The sequence below is a fragment of the Sapajus apella genome, unplaced genomic scaffold (assembly GCF_009761245.1).
Source record: "Sapajus apella isolate SASKATOON/1434 unplaced genomic scaffold, GSC_monkey_1.0 scaffold43, whole genome shotgun sequence".
NCBI classification, from domain to species: domain Eukaryota; kingdom Metazoa; phylum Chordata; class Mammalia; order Primates; family Cebidae; genus Sapajus; species Sapajus apella.
Window position 1 is genome coordinate 1939182 of NW_022436983.1, and position 24027 is coordinate 1963208.

Below are 24027 nucleotides of genomic sequence, written 5' to 3' on the forward strand. Positions count from 1 at the left end.
AAAAAAAGTTTCCCTCTCTCTCTCTCTCTGTATGTGTGTGTGTATGTGTGTGTGTGTGTATATATATATATATATATACACACATACATACACACACACACGTATATACACACACGTGTATATATATACACCTATATATACATGCATACTTAACATGTATTGTTACATATATATTTTATATATGATACATGTGTCGTATATGTTACGACATGTATATATCAGCATATATATATGAAGTGAGTGTTAGCATGATTGATTTTAACATCGATTTGACTCCCTTATGTACATGGATAGGTGACCCAACTCTAACATGTGTGTGCAAATGCAGGAATGTGGAGAGACATGGGCTAATCTTCTTAGTAAAGTGCTACAGAATCGCAAAGTGTTTTCTCTTTGAGTTTCAATCTTAGCTCCAACAGTAATGTCCTGTTGTTTTTCTGATGTAGAAGTGAAGTTATTTACGTTTGTCTCTGATGAGATATGTGTTAAAAGAAATGTGGGGCTAGGTACAGTGGCTCATGCCCGTAATCCCGGCACTTTCGGAGGCCAAGGAAGGCAGATCACAAGGTAAGGAGTTCAAGACCAGCCTGGACAACATAGTAAAACCCCGTCTCTACTAAAAACACAAAAATTAGCTGGGCTTGGTGGCAGGTGCCTGTAATCCCAGCTACTTGGGAGGCTGAGACAGGAGAATCATTTGAACCAAAGAGGCAGAGATTTCAGTGAGCCAAGATCGTACCACTGCACTCCAGCCTGGGCAACACTGTGTCCCAAAAACAAAAAAGAAATGTGGCTGGGTGTGGTGGCTCATGCTTGTACTTGCAGCACTTTGGGAGGCCAAGGCAGATGGATTCCTTGAGCCCAGGAGTTTGAGACCAGCCTGGGCAACGTGGTGAAACCCCATCTCCACAAAAAAAAACAAAAAAAAATTTAGCTGGGCATGGTTGTGCACAGCTATGGTTCCATCTACTCGGGATGCTGAAGTGGGAGGATGGCTTGAGCCTGGGAAGTGGAAGTTACAGGTAAGCCAAGGTTACACCACGGAACCCCAGTCTGGGCGACGAAGTGAGACAATCTCAAAACAAAAAAAAGGTGTACTCAGACACTGCATGACACTATTCTTGAAATAAATTATAAAAGCTAGTGCCTCAGTCAGAAACTAAATTTTTTTTAAAAATTGTTTTTTTTAAACTCAGTGTTTTGGCAAAACAGATAGTATCTTTTTATTTATTTTTGTCTAACGCGCCTTCCTTTCTTGCAGTGATCGCTTTCTTCTACTAGTTTAATTTAAACTGTATGCATTTCATTTGCTTGCTCTAGGGGCCTCTCTACCAGATCTCATGTCAGGTTTCCACTGGGGTATTTGACAAAGAAACTAGGGGGCAGGAACCTGAACCTCTTTTTGATCTTTGACAAAAAGAGATTTTCTGGTCCTTTATCTGAGAACTTTAGGCTACTGAAGATGCCACCATCCTGTGTGACGTGGCAGACTCACGAGCGCGCTGGGGAGTGCTGGCCTGCAGAGATCTCTCTGGTTTGGTGAAATTACGGACAGCGTTTGGATGCTGGTGCCGCAAGCTTGGCAAGGCCACATGTTGACTGCTTTTCTCCCGGAACACAACCTCACTCTTCCTCCTGCTCTGCCCTAGATAACCAGTTCAGGATGTCCATCCTGGAACGACTGGAGCAGATGGAGAGGAGGATGGCGGAGATGACGGGGTCCCAGCAGCACAAACAGGCGAGCGGAGGCGGCAGCAGTGGAGGCGGCAGCGGGAGCGGGAACGGAGGAAGCCAGGCGCAGGTACGAGGCGGTGCTGATGATCAGCTCCCATTTCGCTTCCTGTTTATGGATTGGCGAGTCAGTGGATGGATCACAGGTCTCTCTTCTCTGCTGCTGATGCTATCCCTGGATTCAGGCAGAAAGTCAGAGGGGGTACTTTGCAGTACCTGTGCTTTTAAAGCATTATGATCTGTGCAGTATGAAAGAAGCCTTAGAATGTGGAGCTTCTCAGTTGTTTACTCCCCTAATCCTTAAGTTACTTCTATTTATCTCAGAAATCACTACTAAATTACCTACCAGTGGGCATTAAGGACAACCAAGTGAAAAATAGAGGCCGGCCGGACGTGGTGGCTCATGCCTGTAATCCCAGTGCCTTTGGGAGGCCGAGATGAGAGGATTACTTGAGCCTAGGAGTTCAAGACCAGCCTGGGCAACACATACTGAGGCCCTGTCTTTATTAAAAAATTTAAAAATTAGCCAGGCATGGTGGCACATGCCTGTGGTCCTGGCTACTCAGGAGGCTGAAGTGGGAGGATCATTTGAGCCCGGGAGGTTGAGACTGCAGTGAGCCATGATCACTCCACTGTACTCCAGCCTGGTCAGTAGAATAAGAACCTGTCTTAAAAAAAAAGGCCAGGCGGTGACTCAGATCTGCTAGGGTTCAGAATTAATTTAGAATCTTCCTACTTTCTATTCTGTATTTTATCCCTATCTTAAGTATAGGTAAAAAACATAATTGAATTCAGTAATTCATAAGCCTTTTATAAACTCAAGGTCAATGTGAAAAGAGCCCAGAGAAAGTGTTTACGTAATGATTTAGTGTAGAATGACATACATTATAGCATGTTTCACAGTTTTTTTGTGAATTCCATGAAGAATGTATATTGCCAAGTACAAGTAAATTACCAAATATTGTTTTAGAGTCCCATTGGTCTTTAAGGCTTTACATACATTTCATTTAGGAAGTTCATTTTGGGGAAGTCCCCCAGGGAGGAATTATTTCTCAGGGGGCCCTAGAAATAAATTTAAAGGAACTGATGGTATTTCTTATCTCTACTACCAAGTTGTTGGAAAAAAAAAATCCTCAAATGATCCCCCCTCTTTCTCTTCAAGACAAATGGTTTCCTTTGCACAGCGAAATTTATAGGTGTTATGTTTCTGGTTTTATGAACCTCATAAATATCAAGTATTAGTAATATTTTACATAATAGTGGGTAAAAATAGCACCATATACCATACCCAAAAAGTTGATCTCCTTTCTCCTCACATTTTTGTATTTCTCCCCCGTCTTCAGAGATCAGCAGGAAAGAAACGACTTGGCACACAGTCAAATAATATTAAGGCCAAGATAGGCTTCTTTTTTTTTTTTTTTTTTTAAGATGGAGTCTTGCTTTATCGTCCAGGCTAGAGTGCGGTGACACAATCATAGCTCACTGCAACCTCCCCCTCCCGGGTTCAAGTGATTCTCCAGCCTCAGTCTCCCAAGTAGCTGGTATTACAGGCATGCACCACCACACCCAGCTAATTTTTGTACTTTTAGTAGAGACAGGGTTTCACTGTATTGGTCAGGCTGGTTTCAAACTCTTGACCTCAGGTGATCCACCCGCCTTGTCCTCCCAAAGTGCTGGAATTGCAGGCATAAGCCACCATGCCCGGCCTAAGATAGATAGGCTTCTTTTTCACCTGATAGTACTATGTTCTATAAAGGAAGTAGTCATTGTTTAATTTACCTCATGGCTCACATAAGAGATCTCCTTAAAATACTTTTCCTGTCACCAACAAAAGTGGCATAAAAGATTTGGTATATGTAATGTCATTTTAAAGCTCAACCGCTATGCAACTGGCCTGTCAGAATCTCATTCCATATTGACCACTATTGAATATCCTTTCCTCAGGTTAAGTTGGCTTCAGTAAATGTCTGTGTTTGCCAAACAGGATAGAGACATGGCTGTTTTTGTTTAATACACAAAAACTTCCCTTTTCGTTCATTCTGGTGATCTCCATGTGCTCGTGAATGTGTCTGGTGGGTGTGGAATGGCTGTGCCTGGGCCTTCTGAGTCAAGGTCAGCGCGCAGCGTGCTGCGATCACCCAACTCTGCTCCTGTAGGTGCTTTTACAGCTCTGATGAGGATGGCGTAAGAAGCCCATCATCTGCCTTTTTGTTTTGGGAGCCATTTTTTCCACATTTAAAAATAAAAATCAGCGAGGAGCAATAGTATTTCTGTAGTAAGTGAAATTGCTTATGCAGTTTATTGCCAGAAAAAAAGGTACTTTTTACATAACACCAGAGATACAAATTAGCCTAGAAGCGCCACTTATTTGGGGAAGTGTTAAACATGAAACTGCTATCACACAGACTCAAATAAGCTGTTGAAATTACTAACTGTGATTTTATTTTTCTTCCATTACAACTGATTCAGAGGAAGTAAGCCATGTGGTTAAAATTAGTAAACTTCTCTTTCCTATAGCCCTTACTGTTATCAATAACACTTAAGTTTCAAGATCTCTAAATGCTTTCCTCAGCATCCTTTTTACTTTACACAAAAGTAAAAAGGATATTTTTGGATACTTTTAGTCATTTCTTTAAGGAAAGAGCAATCCACATCTAAGTGATCTAATTCTCCTTCAGAAGAAGCAAGAGGCGAGGCACGGTGGCTCACGCCTGTAATCCCAGCACTTTGGGAGGCTGAGGCGGGCAGATCACTCGAGGTTGGGAGTTCGAGACCAGCTTGGCCAACATGGTGAAATCCCATCTCTACTAAAAATATATAAATAAACTGGAAATTGCTTGAACCCAGCAGGCGGAGGTTGCAGTGAGCTGAGGTTGCACCACTGTAGTCCAGCCTGGGTGACAGGGCAAGACTCCAAAAAACAAGAAGAAACAAGACAGTGAAAGAGCCACATACCCACCAGTGGAAACATTAGGAGAGCCACTCTGCTCTCTCGTGACAATTTATTGCCTACAAGAAGGCTGGAGCCACTTTTTTTTTTTTTTTTTAAGGCTTTGTATGCTTTCCCCAAGGTGAATCTCCATTCCTAATCAGAGTGTCAGCCGTAATAGATAGACTCGTGTCTTTAGAGCTGTGGACTTCAGAGAAGTGCTGCTGAGCTGAAGCTAAGCACATTCTCTTCTCAATTTCGTGGACGGTTCTTGGGGATTTGGGGGCTTTTTTGTTTGTTTTTTTGAGACAAAGTCTCACCCTGTCACCCAGGCTGGAATGTAGTGGCATGATCACAGCTCATTGTAGCCTCGACCTCTCCAGGCTCAGGTGATCTTCCCACCTTAGCCTCCTGAGTAGCTGGGACTACAGGTGCGCCCCACCACACCCAGCTAATTTTTGTTTATTTTTTTTCTTTAAGACACAGTTTTGCTCTGCCACTGAGGCTGGAGTGCCGTGGCACAACCTCAGCTCACTGCAACCTCCGCCTCCTGAGGCACACCTCTCGTGCTTCAGCCTCTCCAGTAGCTGAGATTACAGGCACACACCACCATGCCTAGCTAATTTTTGTGTCTTTAGTAGAGAAGGGGTTAGGGTTAGGGTTGGCCAGGCTGGTCTCGAACTTCTGGCCTCAGGTGATCTGCCTGCCTCAGCCTCCCAAAGTGCTGGGATTACAGGCATGAGCCACCATGCCCAGCTTAATTTTTGTATTTTTTGTAGAGACAGTTTTTCATCATGTTGTCCAAGCTGGTCTCAGACTCCAAGCAATCCTCCCACCTCGGCCTCCCAAAGTGCTGGGATTTCAGGCATGAGCTAGCATGTCCAGTGACATTTCTTTATTTGCAGTGTTTTATGTTTTCCATCGTGAGTTTCTAATCATAAAGCATTTGTTTCCCCTATATTGAAATGCTGATGGGGCGGCGGAGGGCCTTTAGTCCTGAGGTCGTAACATGCGCTTTTTCATGACAGTGTGCTTCTGGGCCCGGGGCTTTGGGGAGTTGCTTTGAGAGCCGTGTGGTCGTGGTATGTGAGAAGATGATGAGCCGAGCCTGCTGGGCCAAGTCCAAGCACTTGATCCACTCAAAGACGTTCCGCGGAATGACGCTCCTCCACCTGGCTGCCGCCCAGGGCTATGCCACCCTTATCCAGACCCTCATCAAATGGCGGTAAGGCTGTGGTGCAGCCGGCTGGGGTCAGCCTCACGCGTCCTCATTCACATTCTTCCTGAGCACTGCCGCCCATGGAAGAAATCTGCCCGTTCAACGTGCTGTATAGCCTGCGAGCAAAAGGCTTTCTCCAAGGACAATTTCCAAGGGATTTTCTATGAACTTCTTCCCAAGAAATACCCAGTGAGAAAATAACTAAATGTTAGACTCGTTATTTTCTTTGGACCCCTAGCCAAATGGAGCATCCACACTGCCCTGGGACCCTCTGTTTCTTCACCACAGGGATGTTATATGCCCAGTTGGGCTTCATCTTGGTGGGGTTTTATACTATTCTGGTGCTTCCTTTTAACAGTGATGAATAGTGTGGTAATTTCTGGTGGTCTCCCTTACAGCACAAAGCACGCAGACAGCATTGATCTGGAACTGGAAGTTGACCCCTTGAATGTGGACCACTTCTCCTGTACTCCTCTGGTAAGGAATGCATTCATTTAGCCCCCTCGCTGTTCTTCCAGTCTGGCGTAGGATTTGCCTGGTTCTCACTGTTATCTCTCCCTGACGCATGGCATGTTTTGGAGATACTTTGTGATGGGACTCTTCAGTGGCCCCACTGAGATTGCCAGCAAGGACCAGTTTGTCAGTTGGCAGCAATGGCAAAAGTCAAGCCTGGCCTTGACCTCTGATTGAGAACACTTGCTGTGTCTCCTGTCTTTTAGATGTGGGCGTGTGCCCTCGGGCACTTGGAAGCTGCTGTCGTGTTGTACAAGTGGGACCGTCGGGCCATCTCCATTCCTGACTCTCTAGGAAGGCTGCCTTTGGGAATTGCTAGGTCACGGGGTCATGTGAAATTAGCAGAGTGTCTAGAGCACCTTCAGAGAGATGAGCAGGCTCAGCTGGGACAGAACCCCAGAATCCACTGTCCTGCAAGCGAAGAGCCCAGCACAGAGAGCTGGATGGCCCAGTGGCACAGTGAAGCCATCAGCTCTCCAGAAATACCCAAGGGAGTCACTGTTATTGCAAGCACCAACCCAGGTAAGAATTCAGAATTATTACATCGCAGAACTTGACAGAGATCCCATTTGCTTTCATGCACTTGCCCTCAGCAAAGTCCATAGGATAGTCACATACATTTCAGATTTTTTGTTAATGATTCTGATTTTCCTTTAAGAATGCCTAGTGCCACCCCCAGTACAGAAGAAAGTAGCAAAAATTCTATGTTCATGTAAGAAATACATAATTGTGGAGGAGGATGATCTGAATCTGGTGTATGCTACTGGGGATATTTAAATGTTAGGGGCGTGTCTTGAGTTCCGGCTTTGCACTTTGTGTCTCTCAGGCATAGAGAAAGTGTTGATTCTTTAGGGTTCCTAGTTGTATCGCCTGTCCTGACTGTCCTTTCTACTGTACTTTTCAGAGCTGAGAAGACCTCGTTCTGAACCCTCTAATTACTACAGCAGTGAGAGCCACAAAGATTATCCGGCTCCTAAAAAGCATAAATTGAACCCTGAGTACTTCCAGACAAGGCAGGAGAAGCTGCTTCCCACTGCACTGAGTCTGGAAGAGCCAAATATCAGGAAGCAAAGCCCTAGTTCTAAGCACTCTGTCCCTGAGACACTCAGCCCCAGTGAAGGAGTGAGGGACTACAGCCGGGAAATCTCCCCTCCCACTCCAGAGACTGCAGCATTTCAAGCCTCTGGATCTCAGCCCGTAGGAAAGTGGAATTCCAAAGATCTTTACCTTGGTATGTCTACAGTACAGGTGACTGGAAATCCGAAGGGGACCAATGTAGGAAAGGAGGCAGCACCTTCACAGGTGCGTCCACGGGAACCCATGAGTGTCCTGATGATGGCTAACAGAGAGCTGGGGTCCTACCGGGATAGTGCAGAACATGAAGAATGCTCCCAGCCCATGGATGACATACAGGTAAGCGGGGACCAGGTAAGCCCGCAGAGGCCGGTGGGCCACAGTCACCGTGATCTTTACAGTCAGTTTCTGAAGGTCGTGTCATTTTCTCCCCAGCGAAGGCTTAGAAGTCTGGTCTTGTGGTAACATTGTTGGGGTGTCTTCTTTCCTTGGGCCCACATTTTCATTCAGTGACTCAGGCACTGAATACCAGTGACCCAGGTCTCAGGAAAGCCTTCCCTCTTTGCACCAACTCCTCAGAACTCACTCAGGGCCCTCCAGTATGTCATCTGCTTCCTCCTTGCATTTAGGTTGACTGATTGCACTGTGTTAAGTACTAGTTAGAATAGAGTCAAGGCCCTAAAAATAGCTAGAACAGGAAGCCCGTGGATAGATGTTGAATTATCTAAGTGACCTTGATCAGCTTAGCTATCTTCTAGCCATCTTAAAGGGCATATATGGCATGAGGCTCTCATGAGGGCAGTGAAATATTCCTAAAGCTGATAATTGACTGCTCTTATAATAAATCTAGAAATTCTAGAATCCTTTCAGGTTATTAAACTTGTTACAGACTAAGAGAATATATGCTGAAATAAACTTGACATTAGGCTAATAAGCAAATTCCATCTATTAAAATATATAGGGGAGGACCCCAAGGGGAGCCTAAAAACATGTTTGACTTCCTGTCTCTAACTTCCCATTGATGCAACCTAAAACAAACGTAAAAGGAAAAAAACTGCTAGAAATTCAACAGGACATCCATGCCCGTAGAAGTGAGACAAGGAGGGGGAGGTGTGTGGAGGCGATCACATGTCCCAGCCAGCACATCCTGGGAGAGGCCTGATTGCTGAGCCATTCCTGCTCATTGCATCCCAGGGGCCCCTTCATGCCTCTGCAAACAGCAGAGGATGAGAAAGAAGCTTGCATGCTCACCAGTGTGCTCCCATTTCTGGACAGTTTTCAGGAGCAGCACTTCTGACCTTCCATATTAGCCCATTCTCACACTGCTGATAAGGACATACTTCAGATTAGGGAATTTATAAAGAAAAAGAGGTTTAATGGACTCACAGTTCCACGTGGCTGGGGAGGCCTCACAATCATGGCAGAAGGCGAAAGTCACATCTTACATGGTGGCAGGCAAGAGAGAATGAGAGCCAAGAGAATGGGGAGACCCCTTATAAAGCCATCAGATCTTGCGAGACTTCTTCACTACCACGAGAACAGTAGGGGGGGACCACCCCCATAATTCAGTTATCTCCCACTGGGTCCCTCCCACAACACGTGGGAACTATGGGAGCTGCGATTCAAGATGAGATTTGGGTGGAGACACAGCCAAACCATATTACCTGCCAACCACTGCAGTCATGGGGAGGACTGCCCAGAAAAATCAAACAATGTTTTAGACAAGGGGCTGTTACATTTCTTCTATAAATAGCCAAGTAGTGAATATTTTTAGGCTCTGTAGGCCATACAGACTTTGTCCTAGCTACTTAATTGGTCCTAACAGCACCAAAGCAGCCTTAGGCAGCATTAAACAAAGGAGTGTGGCTGTCTCCCAGTAAAGCTTTATTTACAAACAGGCAGCTGTCTGGATTCAGCCTGCCATCATTTGCCAAATCCTGTTTTACACAATTCCTGATGGAATCCACATCAGACACCAAACCTGAGCAACCTAGAACTATATTGATAAATATAAATATCTGAGAATTAATCAGATTACATCACAAATCAGCAGCTCAAAAGAGGGGAGCCAATGGAACATCGAGAACAATGCCATCCACTAGACCTTTGCACATGGACGTGCCATCTATCCATGCTGCCCACCATGGTAGACACTTTGGTCCACATGTGGTACCGGGCACTTGATCAGCATAGCTGTCATCTAGTCATTGTAAAGAGCGTATATATGAAATATGGCCGGTGCAACTCAGGCACTGGGTTTCTAATTTTATTTAAGTTTAAATAGCCATTGGATAGCGTGCCTTTTTAGAAAGTGGCCTTCACTGAAACAGAGTCCATGCAGGAAATAGAAAATAACCTTTACAAAATCCCCTTCCTATTTTCACAGATCTGTAAGAGAATAACATCTTGCCAAATTAAGAGCATGTGTCTATGAAAAAAGCAGCAGTCTAAAGAAAGTTTTTTAGCCAAATGAGAAACTAACAATTAAAAATAATGAAATAATTTTAGAAAATGGCAAAACACTCATAAAGGAGTGAACAATCAAACCAGTAAAACTGAGCAATCATCGATAGTGCGGGTGTATGTAAGAAGCAGATGTTAGGAAGGGACTCTTTAAATAGAGGAGGAATAATGTTTAAACAGTCTCCTAGGACTAAAATTCTAAATTATTTTAACAAAACCAGGAAGGGTAGGGAAATAAAGAGAATAAAGTGTATGAAAGCAGCTCTCTGGTTCAGGAACAGTAATGGATTTTGTTCCACTCATGATATAGATAGATACGCACTGGATAGGCTGAAATATGTAGTTAGAAATGTAAAGTTTGTAGGCAGCATAAAAATGGGCAGTGGCTCACACCTGTAATCCCAGCATTTTGGGAGGCTGAGGTGGGCGGATTACCCGAGGTCAGGAGATTGAGACCAGCCCGGCCAACATGGTGAAACCTCGTCTCTACAAAAAATACAATAATTAGCCAGGTATGGTAGCACACGCCTGTAAATCCCAGCTACTTGGGAGAGGCGGAGGTTGCAGTGAGCTGAGATTGCACTACTGCACTCCAGCCTGGATGACGGAGCAAGACTCCGTCTCAAAAAGAATCAAACAACAACAACAACAACAAGAAACAGGCTACAGACTTTGAAAGTCATTGAAGGGGGAAAAAAAATTTGGCCCATTTGGAAAAAGTTTAGGGATAGTAACAAAGGAAAACGTAACAATACAAATCATAGGAAACAGAGGAACATTTTCAAACATGATTCATTCATACTTTAGTAAGTGATAATTCTGTTAAAAGGCAGATTCTTGAATTTTTTAAGCAAGATATACTATATGCTGCTTGTAAGAAATACAACCAAAAAGAAATGAAACAGAAAGAAGGTAAAGTGATACTTATAGCAATAATGGATAAATGAGCAGAAAAAGATAAGTACAATTCAAGGCAAATAGTGTGTGTGTATGTATACACACACACACATATACACACATATACACACGTATATGTACACACACACATATACACACATATACACACGTATATGTACACACACACATGTATATATATATACACACACATGTATATATATATACACACACACATACACACACATATATATACCATACACACACACACATGTATATCTACACATATATATCTACACACACATACATATATATATACATACATACATATATACACACACACACATATACACACACACACATATATATATATACACACACACACATATATATACACACACACAGCTTTTCAAGAAGATATGACAGTTATAAATTGTATACCTAGCAACATGACCTTGAAACATTAAAGCAAATACTAGTAAATACAAAGAAATGTGGACCCATAATCCTAGTATGCTACTAATAAAGCTCAGAATCTTTCAGATCAAGTAGATATAAAAAGCATATGAACAATTTGAACAATAAAATTAGAAAGCTTGATTTAATATATATTTAATATATGATAGATTTAATATATAATATACTTATATATAACTATATGCATATATGTAGTTAATGCACATAGCAACGACATATATAATTGTTTTTTCCAGATGTCCAAGGCACATTTATGAAAACTGCTCATATACTAGGACACAACAAAAATTTGAATAAAAATCCAAAGCTACTCATTAAAAGGCTGCCTTCTCTGAGCACAATCCATGAAATTTGGAAATGAGTGACTTGACTTTTCAGGTCCAGCTGCTGAGAATGTTACTTAAGATGTTTTTACATTGTTACATGTTTATAAAATAGAGGATTCAGAAAAGTAATTGTAGGGTAATAACCTTTTTATGCTTCGGAAATTCCACTTGGCTTTTAATAAATTTCAGTACTTTCATGGAAAAAGAATAAAGGCAAGATTTATTTACAGTTTGAGTCACAAATCAAGAGGGTCAGCAGAGAAGGAGAAAAGAAGATGCTTTTTTTTTTTTTGAGACATAGTCCTGCTCTGTCACCCAGGCTGGAGTGCAGTGATGCCATCTTGGCTCACTACAAAGTCCATCTCCTGAGTTCAAGCAGTTCTCCTGCCTCAGCCTCCCTAGTGTCTGGGATTACAGGTATTGTGAGAAAGCACTAGGCCTGCACCACTACGTCTGGCTAATTTTGTTTTTTTTGGGGGGTAGAGACAGGGTTTCGCCATGTTGCCCAGGCTGGTCTTGAACTCCTGAGCTCAGGTGATCTGCCTGCTCAGCCTCCCAAAGTGCTGAGATTACAGGCATGAGTCACCGCATCCAGCCCAATATATTTTTCTTAAATTTTTTGTTTTTATTCTTAATACAAAAACTAATTCTTGTTCTTTGATGAAAATTTATAAAATTATCTATGATAAGCATTTTTAACAGCTTGATTGAGGTATAATTTACATTGATAAAATTTACCTATTTTAAGCGCTTAGGTGATGGCTTCTAGTAAATGTATACAGTTATGCAGCCATCACCACAGTCCCTCCGTAGGACACTTCTGTCTCACTCCAAAGTTCCCTGCCCATCCGCAGTCCATCTCTGCCCAGTCTTAGGCAGCCACTGATCTGATTCTATTCCCAGAGGTTTGCTTTTTCTACACATTTCATATAAATGGAATCATACACCATGCAGCCTGCTGTAGCTTTTTCCACTTAGCAGGATGTTTTTGAGGCTCATTCATGTTGCAGGAGAAGCATTTTGTCACCTTTGTATAGTTCGATCTAGAACATTTCTAGTTGACTTAAGAACCCAAAGTGCTGTGTTTCAGTTACCACTTTTAAGAGGTATGCAAGGAAATATTTAAGAATCAGTACATAGCTCTGATTCTCATAAAGAATATCTTAATCTTAATCCAGACCAGCTTTGAGGATTCTTTTTTTTTTTTTTTTTTTTTTTTTTTTTTTTTTGAGTTAGAGTCGTGCTGTTACCCAGGCTGTAATGCAGTAGTGCCATCTTGGCTCACTGCAGTCTCCGCCTCCCAAGTTTAAGCAATTCTCCTGCATTAGCCTCCCATATAGCTGGGATTACAGGCATGCGCCACCACGCCTGGCTAATTTTTGTATTTTTAGTAGAGACACGTTTCACCATGTTGGCCAGGCTGGTCTGGAACTCCTGACCTCAAGTGATCCGCCTGCCTCAGCCTCCCAGAGTGCTGGGATTACAGGTGTGAGCCACCATGCCTGGTCTAGACTGGGGTTCTCTAGGCTAGGCAAAAGCAGGTGGTTAGATATTGGTTGCATAACTAATAGTGACACCTCATTCATGTGACAACTTACTCTAGAACTGCCCAGTGTCATTAATTGGTTGATCCTAACTGAGAGTAGGGAGTACATACAAGCCAGAAGTTTTCAAGACTAGACTAAAGGTTTCATGCCAAACTGACTTGGAGATAATCAGGTCTCAGGATCTCAGCACATTTCGGTGCGTTATAACCTTAAAATGATATTTGATTGCATTGGATTGAGGTAGAAGTCTGTCTTACTTCTGCCCACCTGTCTTACTATTTTTTTCTTTCCAAGATGGGGCAGGAGAGGTAGACCTGGATAACTTCTAAGGTTCCTTTCTAACCTGAGTGGTCTGTGAACTTCCGATTTCAGGTGAACATGATGACCTTGGCAGAACACATTATTGAAGCCACACCTGACCGAATCAAGCAGGAGAGTTTTGTGCCCATGGAGTCCTCAGGATTGGAAAGAACAGACCCCGCCACCATTAGCAGTACAATGAGCTGGCTGGCCAGTTATCTAGCGGATGCTGACTGCCTGCCCAACGCTGCCCAGATCCGGTGAGTAAAGTTACAGGGGTCACTGCCCAGGATAGATTCCCGGATTTAATTGGAGGCAGGGGAGGCTGATTGTTTTTGATGAATGTCATGTCATAGAAGACCGTACCAAGGGTGGAAGAAAGCACTAGGACAGTTCTGTTGTCACTTTCAAGGACCAGCTCCCATTCCTACCTCTCCCATTATTTTTTTTTTACCGATATCAAAGCATAAGAGGTCATGTTAGGCCGGACACAGTGGCTCACGCCTGTAATCCCAGCACTTTGGGAGGCTAAGGCTGGCAGATCACCTGAGGTCAGGGTTTGAGACCAGCCTGGCCAACATGGTGAAACCTCATCTCTACTAAAAATACAAAAATTAGCTGGACATGGTGGTACGCACCTGTGATTCCAGCTCCTTGGGAAGCTGAGGCAGGAGAATCGCTCAAGGCAGAGGTCTCAGTGAGCTGAGATTGCACCACTGCACTCTAGCTTGGTGACAGAGTGAGACACCGTCTCAAAAAAATAATATAGCATAATGTTTCCCCCCAATTCAGTTGAAGTTTCCTAAGGGCACTAAGAGTGTACTGCTACTAGGTTTTAGTATTTAGCTTAGTACTAAAGTCATAATAGGTGTTGAGTGTGAACTTACTCAATTGGACAGTTAAGGCACTGGGTATGTTTAGCAACTTGCCTAACTGAAAGAAAGCATGTTCCTAATTGCCCACAGTGGCTTCTGACAGATACCATCTTGGCTCATTCATTAATATCTAATGGATTGTGCAAATCAGTCATTAATCTATCTCTCCTTTTTCTCCTCTTGTTTCAGAAGTGCATATAACGAGCCTCTAACCCCTTCTTCGAATACCAGCTTGAGCCCTGTAGGCTCTCCAGTCAGTGAAATCGCTTTCGAGAAACCTAACCTTCCCTCCGCTGCAGATTGGTCAGAATTCCTGAGTGCATCTACCAGTGAGAAGGTAGAGAATGAGTTTGCTCAGCTCACTCTGTCCGATCATGAACAGAGAGAACTCTATGAGGCTGCCAGGCTTGTCCAGACAGCTTTCCGGAAATACAAGGTAAACTATAACAGAACCTTCATTTTGTGACATTCTTAAGATCAGGGAGGACACATGAAAGTCAGAATCATGTGAACGAAAACGTATCCCATTTCTTTTTTTTCTGAATTTGTAGAATTTTTTGGAAGTCTCCAATTTATTAAGATTCAACATATAACATATCTGTGTATCTGCTTTGTAAAAATATTTTATTGTGGTAAAATATTCATAACAGAAAGTTTGCCATTTTGTCCATTTTAAAGTGAGCAAGGTGGGGGCATTAAGTATATTCACAGTGCTGTGCAGCCACCACTGCTACCCATTTCCAGAACTTTCTCATTATCCCAAACCATTTGCTTTTAACGACCAATTTTTAAACAGTTAAACATGAAATTTTCATCAAATGTTTGCAAAGTTCCAAAAGCACCGTCATAGAAGAGTTTCAGAGTGTGGTCTTCTCAGTTAGCTGAGGCACAGAGAAGTAACTGGCTGGGGCAAGGGCCCCGTCCATGGGCAGGCCAGGGCAGGAATGGGGCTCTCCTGGCACAGAACAGTGCTGATTTTTCTTTTTTTTTTTCTTTGGAATGGTGTCTCATTCTGTCACCCAGGCTGGAGAAGTGCAGTGGCGCGATTTCCGCTCACTGCAGCCTACGCCTCCCGATTCAGGCAATTCTCCTGTCTCAGCCTCCTGAGTAGCTGGGATTACTGGCACGTGCCCCCACACCTGGCTAATTTTTGTACTTTTAGTAGAGACGGAGTTTCAACATGTTGGCCAGGCTGATCTTGAACTCGACCTCAAGTGAGCTGTGTGCCTTGGCCTCCCAGGGTGTTGGGATTACACGCGTGAGCCACCGCACCCGGCCATGATTCTTCTATTCTACCTTGCCATCCCGAATGCAATGTCTCTTTACTATTCCTTAAAACAAATTTCACCAGGTTACAGAATTTTTAATTAAAGTTATTAGTGTCATGTTAGATAACTCTCAGACGCTTTAGTAAAGTAACCTTAGCCCATAATGTAATGGTTATCACCATCTCAATGTACTGTTGGTAATGATAACGATGTCTGTTATTCAGTTAATGTAAAGTAAGCTGACCCCTCCACTTTAAGGAGGTCATGACCTAAAGCAGGGGTTTCCAACTGGAAGCCTGGGGACTGACTCCAGGCAGCCCCTGAACGCCTAAAATTAAGCACTGAAGCTTTTCTGTGTGTATTTTTGGTGGGAAGCAGACCCATGGCTTTCTACAGAGACTTAAAGGAGTCTCCCACTACTCCCAAAAAGGTTTGAAGCCATTAATCATTGATCTAAAAGTAAAGTAGTTGGGGTTGTCTTAGGAAAGACAGACAGCACAATGCTAATTTGTTAACTACTTCAAAAAGGAATGTATTTTTAGTCTGCTTAACATTCCAATATCATAGTTTTATTTAGAAGCAAGGATAGTCTGAGGTCTATTCTATGAATTCATTTCTCCTCATTTATAATTAATTATCAGTGATTTTTGGTAAACCTGGGGTCTCAGCTCTGAGAAGGTGCATTAAATGAGTAGTAATAAAAAGCTGACATTTCTTGTAGTTAATCATTACTAATTTTTTTCCCCTTATTTTACTCTTAAGGGCCGACCTTTGCGGGAACAGCAAGAAGTAGCTGCTGCTGTCATTCAGCGTTGTTACAGAAAATATAAACAGGTAAACCTCGGTTTTGCGCCACAGAAGGAAACTGTGCCCCACCCAAGGCCACTGAGCATCCTGGGGTGCAGTTTAGCTAAAGAGCACCTATATCCAGTACCTCATTACAGAGACTTAATTTGTTTTTTGTTTCGGGATGCAGCCTTACTCTGTCACCCATCTGGAGCGCAGTGGCACGATCTGGGCTCACTGCAACCTCCGCCTCCCAGATTCAAGCGGTTCTCCTGCCTCAGTCTCCCAAGTAGCTAGGATGACAGGCGCATGCCACTATGCCCAGCTAAGTTTTCTAGTTTTAGTAGAGTCCGGATTTCACCATGTTGCCGGTCTGGTCTTGAACCCCAGACCTCAAGTGATCCACCCTTCTTGACCTCCCAAAGTGCTGGGATTACAGGCGTGAGCCACTGTACCCGGCCAGGGACTTAATTTGAACTGTCATTTAAAAAAAAAACAACAACAAAAAACGGGAAGCCAGACATGGTGGTACGTGTCTATCTATAATCCCAGCTCCGCAAGAGGCTGAGGCTGGAGGATTTTCTTGAGCCCAGGTGTAGAAGTTGAGTTTGGACCTTGTCTCTAAAAAAAAAGAAAAAAGAGGAAGACAAAACAAAACCATCTGCAATGAGACTTGCACCACAAACAATTTTTGGTTAAAATTTTTGGCCTTTTAGTATTATTACCTACCTGAGATATTGGTCTGATCTTAACACCAGTGTCTTTGAAGTGAGGATCTATAGTCCAAAACTTTTATAAACTCCCTAGTAATCAGAGAACTCTAGGGAATCCAGTGTTTGATATGGTGGTTGGAGAAGGTACATGCCAGCTATTTATTACTTTGAGTTGGGATTTTATAAGGTATTTAATCATTGGCCATTTTCCTTTCAGCGTCTTATCCATTTTAAAATGAAGAATCGTTAAAATCTTTGAAAATCAGAAGAAGCTCAGAACATCTTAAACTGCTTTTGTGCACCTTAGTTAAAGGCGCGAGAAGAACATCTGAGTACCCGTTCATGCAGTATTACTGTTTGCAAACCAGCTTGTAGGGTTATGTAACTGTCAGATGGGAAAGGGAACTCGGATTTTTGGGGCAGATTTTTTAGGTGCCCCATCTCCTTTACTTTTTACAATTATTTGAAGTAAGCAGAATTTATTTCTAGATTACAGATGAAGAAGCTGAAGCTCAGAGAAATTACTTGACTGTTAGGCCTTTTTCATCATCTTAATGGTTATAAAATAGTAAAAATTGCCTAATGGAGTTTTGACTGGTTCACATGATAAAATTCAGGCCTGTCAGTAGATTCTAGAATCTTTTATTAGATTGTGCTTTAGGTAGTTCTGAAGTTTTATTTATTAGATTGTGCTTTAGGTAGTTCTGACGTTTTATTTAAGGAATAGTAGATTCTAATATGTGTGATGGTCACATAGACATTGGGGATTCTGTTACCTTGGGTTAGCTTCAGTTTCTGATACAGGTTGCCGTTTCCTCAAGCCTCTCTAGGATTAAGCCCCATGAATGGGGGTGGGGGGACGTCCTCGGCTTCGAGCCAGTTGAGTTCCTGATCCCAGAAAATGAAGGTTTATTGTGCAAACGCTGACACCACAGTGCCTGTAGCTGTACAGCAGGGAACCGTACTGGCTTCTGTCTGGTGAGCAGGCTTCCTGGGAGCATAAGTGATACACAGAATGAAGGTTTCAAGCCTGTGATCACAACAGGTATTGATTCCAAAATAAGAGTTTGCTTTTTCTTTAAAAAACAGAAACAAACCCTCCCCAGAAAGTGTCATCTACAGCTAGGAAGACAGAGGGCATTATTTTTGGAAATAGTAACAACTATAAAACACGTATTTTGGAAGACGGAAGCCATTAATATAGCCAGGTTGCCTTTTTTTTCTTGGTTGGGAGTTTTATGATTCTGGTTTTTAATTTCATTATATTCAGCAATCTAACATTAATCTTGTATTTTCTGTTTTTCCCCCAAGCTGACATGGATAGCCTTGAAGGTAATGATACACCCAAGTCCTCTCACAAACCATTCCACCAGAGTCACAAACTTCACACCCATCACCAGCTACAGGGAGGGGCCATTCAGATGGCACGGTCATGGAGTAAACATACCCCCCTTGCCAGGCCACCTCAGCACAGTGCATCTATCCTCTGGGGACCACGTGGTTATTCAGGTGTAGTGGGTTTCAGCATTAAGAATTGGACATTTTCTGGCTGGTGTTAATCCATCTACGCCAGTTCCTGTGAGCCCTGTGGCCACTAAGTAAAGACCCTTTTCCCAAAGTGCTTCACTGTGGCCCGCTGGGTCTGAGTGTGTAGTGTGTACAGGTGGAGATGATGAAAACCACAGGGGCTCTGTAGCGTACAGCATTCTTGTCCTGAAAGACTTTTAGACCAGTGAAAAGATAAAGCAGGTCAGATAAGACCAAAGGAGATTCTTGCAGAAGGGTCCTGGTTCTTGGACAGTTCTAAGAAGTCAGTTTCCCTCCCTCATTTCACCTCCGCATACATCCAGAGATACAGTTAGGCAGATGCAGGGATTTTCTGGGGAATATTTTTCCTTGCAATGGTAAGTTGCCTTCTTAGAAGCAAAGGGCTTCATTGCGACTTCTCATCCCCGGAGTCATATTCTTGTTTTATTAGAAACTTGGACATAGCATTTGAAGACCATGGAGAGGTCTGTATTTTTGGAGCCTAGAGACTGATGTTGAGGAGAATTCACCCTGGGCCTTCGTTCCTCACTGCTGTAGCTCTGTGGCAGGCTGGGTGGAGGGCTGCTGGCACTGCCTCCTGGGCCACCTGCAGTTCTGTGACAGCCGTCCAGGGTTCGTGGCTTCACCACCATGTGGGTCTTACGAGTGTTCATCTTTTACAGGTTAAAATGGCTTAAAGGTGTCAGCGTTTCATGATAAGCCTTGTATTTGGGACCTTGCAACTCAGTCAGAAACTTGTCATGTGGAATGATAGAAATCAGGGGCTGACTGCTAAGTAGATTTGTGTATAGTGGGAATTGGGAGGCATAAAAGAATTATTTTAGTGTTTCAAAACTAGATAGAAAATAGCAATCGGAAGCATTTAAAATTTACTTTTGAAATCTGTCTTTAGAGTCATAAAGGTCTAAGGATATTGCTATTAAAATTATTCTCCAAGTAGGGCAAAATATTTCGATATTTTAGGGGAAGAAAGAAAGTCAGAAGGCAACCCTTAAAGTAATATTTTACATTCTGGAAAGGTAGGTGTAAAGATTCCTAGTTTGCCTCTTTTGTGATTACACCCCAAACAGAGAATGTGACCATAGAGGGAAAAGCATTTGCTCTTCTTCCCTTCCCGGTAAGCTCAGAGGACGCCGAGCCCGTGTGGCCCCCATTGTTACTGTGTCGCTTGTTCTTGTTTCCCCTGCAGTACGCACTTTATAGAAAGATGACACAGGCTGCCATCCTTATCCAGAGCAAATTCCGAAGTTATTATGAACAAAAAAAATTCCAGCAGAGCCGACGGGCTGCTGTGCTGATCCAAAAGTACTACCGGAGTTATAAGAAATGTGGCAAAAGACGGCAGGCTCGCCGGACAGCTGTGATTGTACAACAGAAACTCAGGTGGGTGGAGAAGAGCCCGTGGAGGTAGAGCTCCCTAGGGAAGAGAACGCTGGCTGCTTTGAAAGAATTGTCCTGGGCTGACACTGGAGTCTGGGCCGGGCCTAAAGCATTGGCAGTCACTGTGTTCCAGAATGTTCTAGGCGTGGTGGCTGTATACTGACACCTGTGCTGAGTCTGGCTTTCAGTCTTTCTCTCTACCTTTTGATGTTGCCACACAATTTCACCTTGTATCAGATTTTGGCAGCACCAGCTTCTACTCGGAAAGATAACACTCAATTATAGTAGTGTAAGCCATCTCCCGTTTAGAAAAAAAAGTAGAGCTTGCTGGCAGCACTCAGCTAATTTTACATAAACATGCTCTTTGAGGCTAAAACAAATCCGATTTTCAGTGTGAAAATAAAATACAAAAACTATTCTTGGAGTTACTTCTAAACAGAACCTGTCTCTAATCCTAACGTAACTGAAATGTAGACAATGCTGCATTAGGATTACAGACGAGTAAATTTGGGGCAAATGGGAAATGAATGAACTGTAGAATCACTGCATGTAAGACCTTGGAAGAGTAATTAGGGTCAAACCCTTCCATTTTAGAGTGTAATAAAAATGTTTAGCCAAGTAAAATACATTGATGTGAACATTTAGAAAATAGTCCAAAGAGTATATCAGCTCTGGTGAATGGCCCTCTTAATTAAGAAAGCCTCTCTGATGCCAGAATGCCTTTTGTGGCCAAATGAACTTATAACGTATGATGGATGAATAGTTAAGTGGCATTTTACTTTCAATCTTTATCAGCCTCTCTTGGAGCTAGGGGAGAGCGCTGACACCTGCCCTCCTTTCTCTTCTAGTGATGCCCAGACTCAATACGGTGAAAACAGCCTATGCCCTCGTTCCTCTTCACATTGTATCAATCTTTAACGTATGCTGTTGGCTTTGCTACAAAATGCTTAAAGTAAAAGTCCTCTCTCACTTCTGACCAGTTTTGCATATTGGGCTTTACCCTTCTTGTGATAATAATATTCTGACTTTTTCAGGAGCAGTTTGCTAACCAAAAAGCAGGATCAAGCTGCTCGGAAAATAATGAGGTTTCTACGCCGCTGTCGCCACAGGTACACTCATCCTCGCTTGTTCATTCTGCTCAGGGAGATTGATGAAGCAACCCTGGCCGCCTTAACCCTCAGTAACTCCTATGTAAAGCTAATCCCCCCACAGATAACCAGTGTAGATGTCCCAAATTACAGTAGGGTGGTAGAGCTCTTTAACTGGGGAACAAGTTGCCACCCTTGGAACGCTGGTAACCATGTCAGATGATGCTGTTTGAACAATGGAGGTTTATGCCTGTGTTTTTCTGTTTTAATTTGGGTGTGAGGTCAACTTCGTCGGACTAGCTTTTAATTCTAAGTCTCCCTTTAAGCTGTGATTGATATGCCACGTTGCAATATGTTCTTTGCTTTAATCCTTTACTGTGCTAGCGAGTGTCCAAACAGAAAACAGTTTCTAGTCTCAAAGAAAGGAAAGAAAACCATGAATTCCAAACAAGTTTTTTCTGATATAGAATTTCCACTAAATAGCTGGTGCCCTCTGCTGGACATGTAATTGCTAACATGCTCTTTCAAACTCAGTTAAAGCTAATCCGTGATGAGGAACAGGAGAGATCACTGGAATGTTCAGGAAAAGAAAGATGTCTGAGGTTATAGGCACATCTACAATTAGTAGGAAATGGGGTACTGTGACCCCGGCATTCCATGGGACACAGCATCTTCTCATGGAGCTAAGCCAGAGGAATTTCTCTTTGTGCCTCAAATTTGAGCTTTCTTCATGAAGACTAGCTTCTCTACTTAGAGTTCGAGGGCTGTGTTCTTCATTCAGGTTAATATTCCAGTCCGACGTCTGTAACTGCGGCGTCCGAGCTGGGTGTCGACAACCTTCCGAGTGGTTGGGTTGTTGCTGTGTGTCAGGAGCTGCGTAGTTTATAGTACCAGACGTGAAAGCAGGCTCTTTAATGTCTTATTTCCTCTTCCTATTTAATTATACTGAAAGTCCTAGTATTCATATTTAATTGGATTCCTCGGAGGTTTCATTTTGCTTTAGTTTTTCTTATTCCTACAACCATCTGATGGCTAGCTTTGAAAATATCTTGCCTTTAAGACTTAATAGGCTTAATGGGTTATTTGTACTTTTACTTAAATTAACAAAAAAATTTGTGTGACCATAGAAGGAAACATGCACAGCCACTGCATTAACATTGTAAAACCTTCAAAAACAGCATTCACTAGGATGGATGGTTTTCTCCACCTGGAATGCCGTGTAGAAGCTAATGTGCACTCGCCCTGGGCCTCAGCAACATTTGCTTTCCACTATGCAAGGATGGGAGGTTTTTCACCATTATAGCTCATGAGTAACATACCAATGTCAGTACTCTGAAATAGGAAGTCCTGTTAGGAAATACATCCCCAAAATGGGTGTGGCTGTAAGATCATGCAATTAATTCTGCAAGCCTTACCAAAGGCAGCCTCTTTTCTTTATTCTTCAGTTAACCCTTTTACTTAGCAGGGGACTTAGGAGCAAATAGAGTAGCTGATTTTCTTCACTTGGTGAACATATCAGAGACTCACCTGGGCCCTTTTCCTTACATTCTCACATACATTCACAGTTCCTCCTCCCTTTTGCTCTTATATCTGCAAAATGAAAATCCTTAGGAAGACCCTATCTAGCTCTGAAACCAGTAGACTTTGGCCACTTTGAGCAGAATCACATGTTCTTTCATGACACTGTGGCTTATACTTTCCAGATAGATTTTATTTTCAAGAAAATTACCTTAACACTGCTCTTCTCCAGGCCACTTGAGACAAACCAGAAGGTCCACAAGTTAAGTTGTGCCAGACTTTTTCCTGGTTTCTTCTAGTCTGATCCTCAAACTTTGACTATCTGTGTGGGTAATGCAACCTTGGTGACTGAGCAAAACTGCATGAAGTCCTCCACTCTTCTTCCTTTTGTTTTTGCCTAAGCTGTGTCCTGTGTTTACTTTGAGAGAGTTAAGAGAAAGAGATATTTAAACAAAATGTAAATTCATGAAAGGTTGCCTCACAAAGTAAGCTGAACAAAGGAGTCGTTTCACTTTTGTTTTTAGAGTTCTCTTTCTGTAACCTGATAGAGAAAAATTTCATGAAGATTTTTGCCTTCCTTAAGTTTATATTTTAACTGGTAATAACCTCATAAGATGGATAACAAGACAGTGCGTTATGAAGAGAACATAGATATGGGCTCTGGATTTCTGTTCATTAATTGAAATGAAATAAAAAATGTTACTGGCTCTTTACTTGACCATTTACAGTTCAGATGTTAGAAAAATAGGCAAATTTTAATAACCTTGGTGTATACTGACTAAGATCAGTATTCACTTCCCATTTCTGTATATTCAATTAATATGTTCAATTAAGGACCTTGAAGAAATCCTGAAAATCTAACCTGGAAGTTTGTTTTAAACTCATATTTTCCTTAGGATATGTGTAATCCTATTTTCATTCAAGGTTGAGTTATTTAATGTTATTTTAAAAGAAACTATCATGTCTGTTGTCCCCTAGAAGCATTAAAATCTATATTAAGGTAGAAAACCTCATATGATACTCTCTCAAAAAGGTAGGTAGATAGTCGCTTTGGGAATCAGTCAGAAGTATCCCATTTCTAAGTCATATGACTCCAATTTTTTAAGACTTAAATTGGTGAATTTTCTACCTACTCATTTCACATACCCCACCATCACTCTCCTTTCCTTTCTTTCCAAAAAAGAAACCACCTTATACTCTTTTTCGTTGAAATAAAGCTATTTGTAAGATTTCTGTTGTGACCCTCACGTGCTAATAGCTCTCTGGTGTTGTTTTACTGTCTAAAGCCCCCTGGTGGACCATAGGCTGTACAAAAGGGTGAGTTTAGCTGCCTGCTAGCCAGTTTCTCTTCTCTTCCATTTTCAATATTTTGCTTTTT

General features: G+C 42.5%; 1 protein-coding gene across 32 annotated transcripts in view; it reads left to right on the forward strand.

Annotated features, from left to right (window-relative positions):
• The window catches only part of CAMTA1 (calmodulin binding transcription activator 1), a 954794-nt gene that overhangs the window by 917228 nt on the left and 13539 nt on the right, over positions 1–24027 (forward strand). For 10 of the 32 annotated variants that reach the window (XM_032301103.1, XM_032301108.1, XM_032301105.1 and 7 more), the window contains 12 exons: positions 1650–1801; positions 5689–5885; positions 6278–6356; positions 6599–6914; positions 7297–7805; positions 13546–13733; positions 14538–14784; positions 16379–16450; positions 18427–18447; positions 19853–20046; positions 21078–21152; positions 23936–23966. In XM_032301103.1, coding sequence (XP_032156994.1) covers positions 1650–1801; positions 5689–5885; positions 6278–6356; positions 6599–6914; positions 7297–7805; positions 13546–13733; positions 14538–14784; positions 16379–16450; positions 18427–18447; positions 19853–20046; positions 21078–21152; positions 23936–23966 — 2081 coding nt within the window. The remainder of the gene's footprint in view (positions 1–1649; positions 1802–5688; positions 5886–6277; positions 6357–6598; positions 6915–7296; positions 7806–13545; positions 13734–14537; positions 14785–16378; positions 16451–18426; positions 18448–19852; positions 20047–21077; positions 21153–23935; positions 23967–24027) is intronic. The other 22 variants (XM_032301111.1, XM_032301104.1, XM_032301113.1 and 19 more) reach the window with 7 other exon arrangements.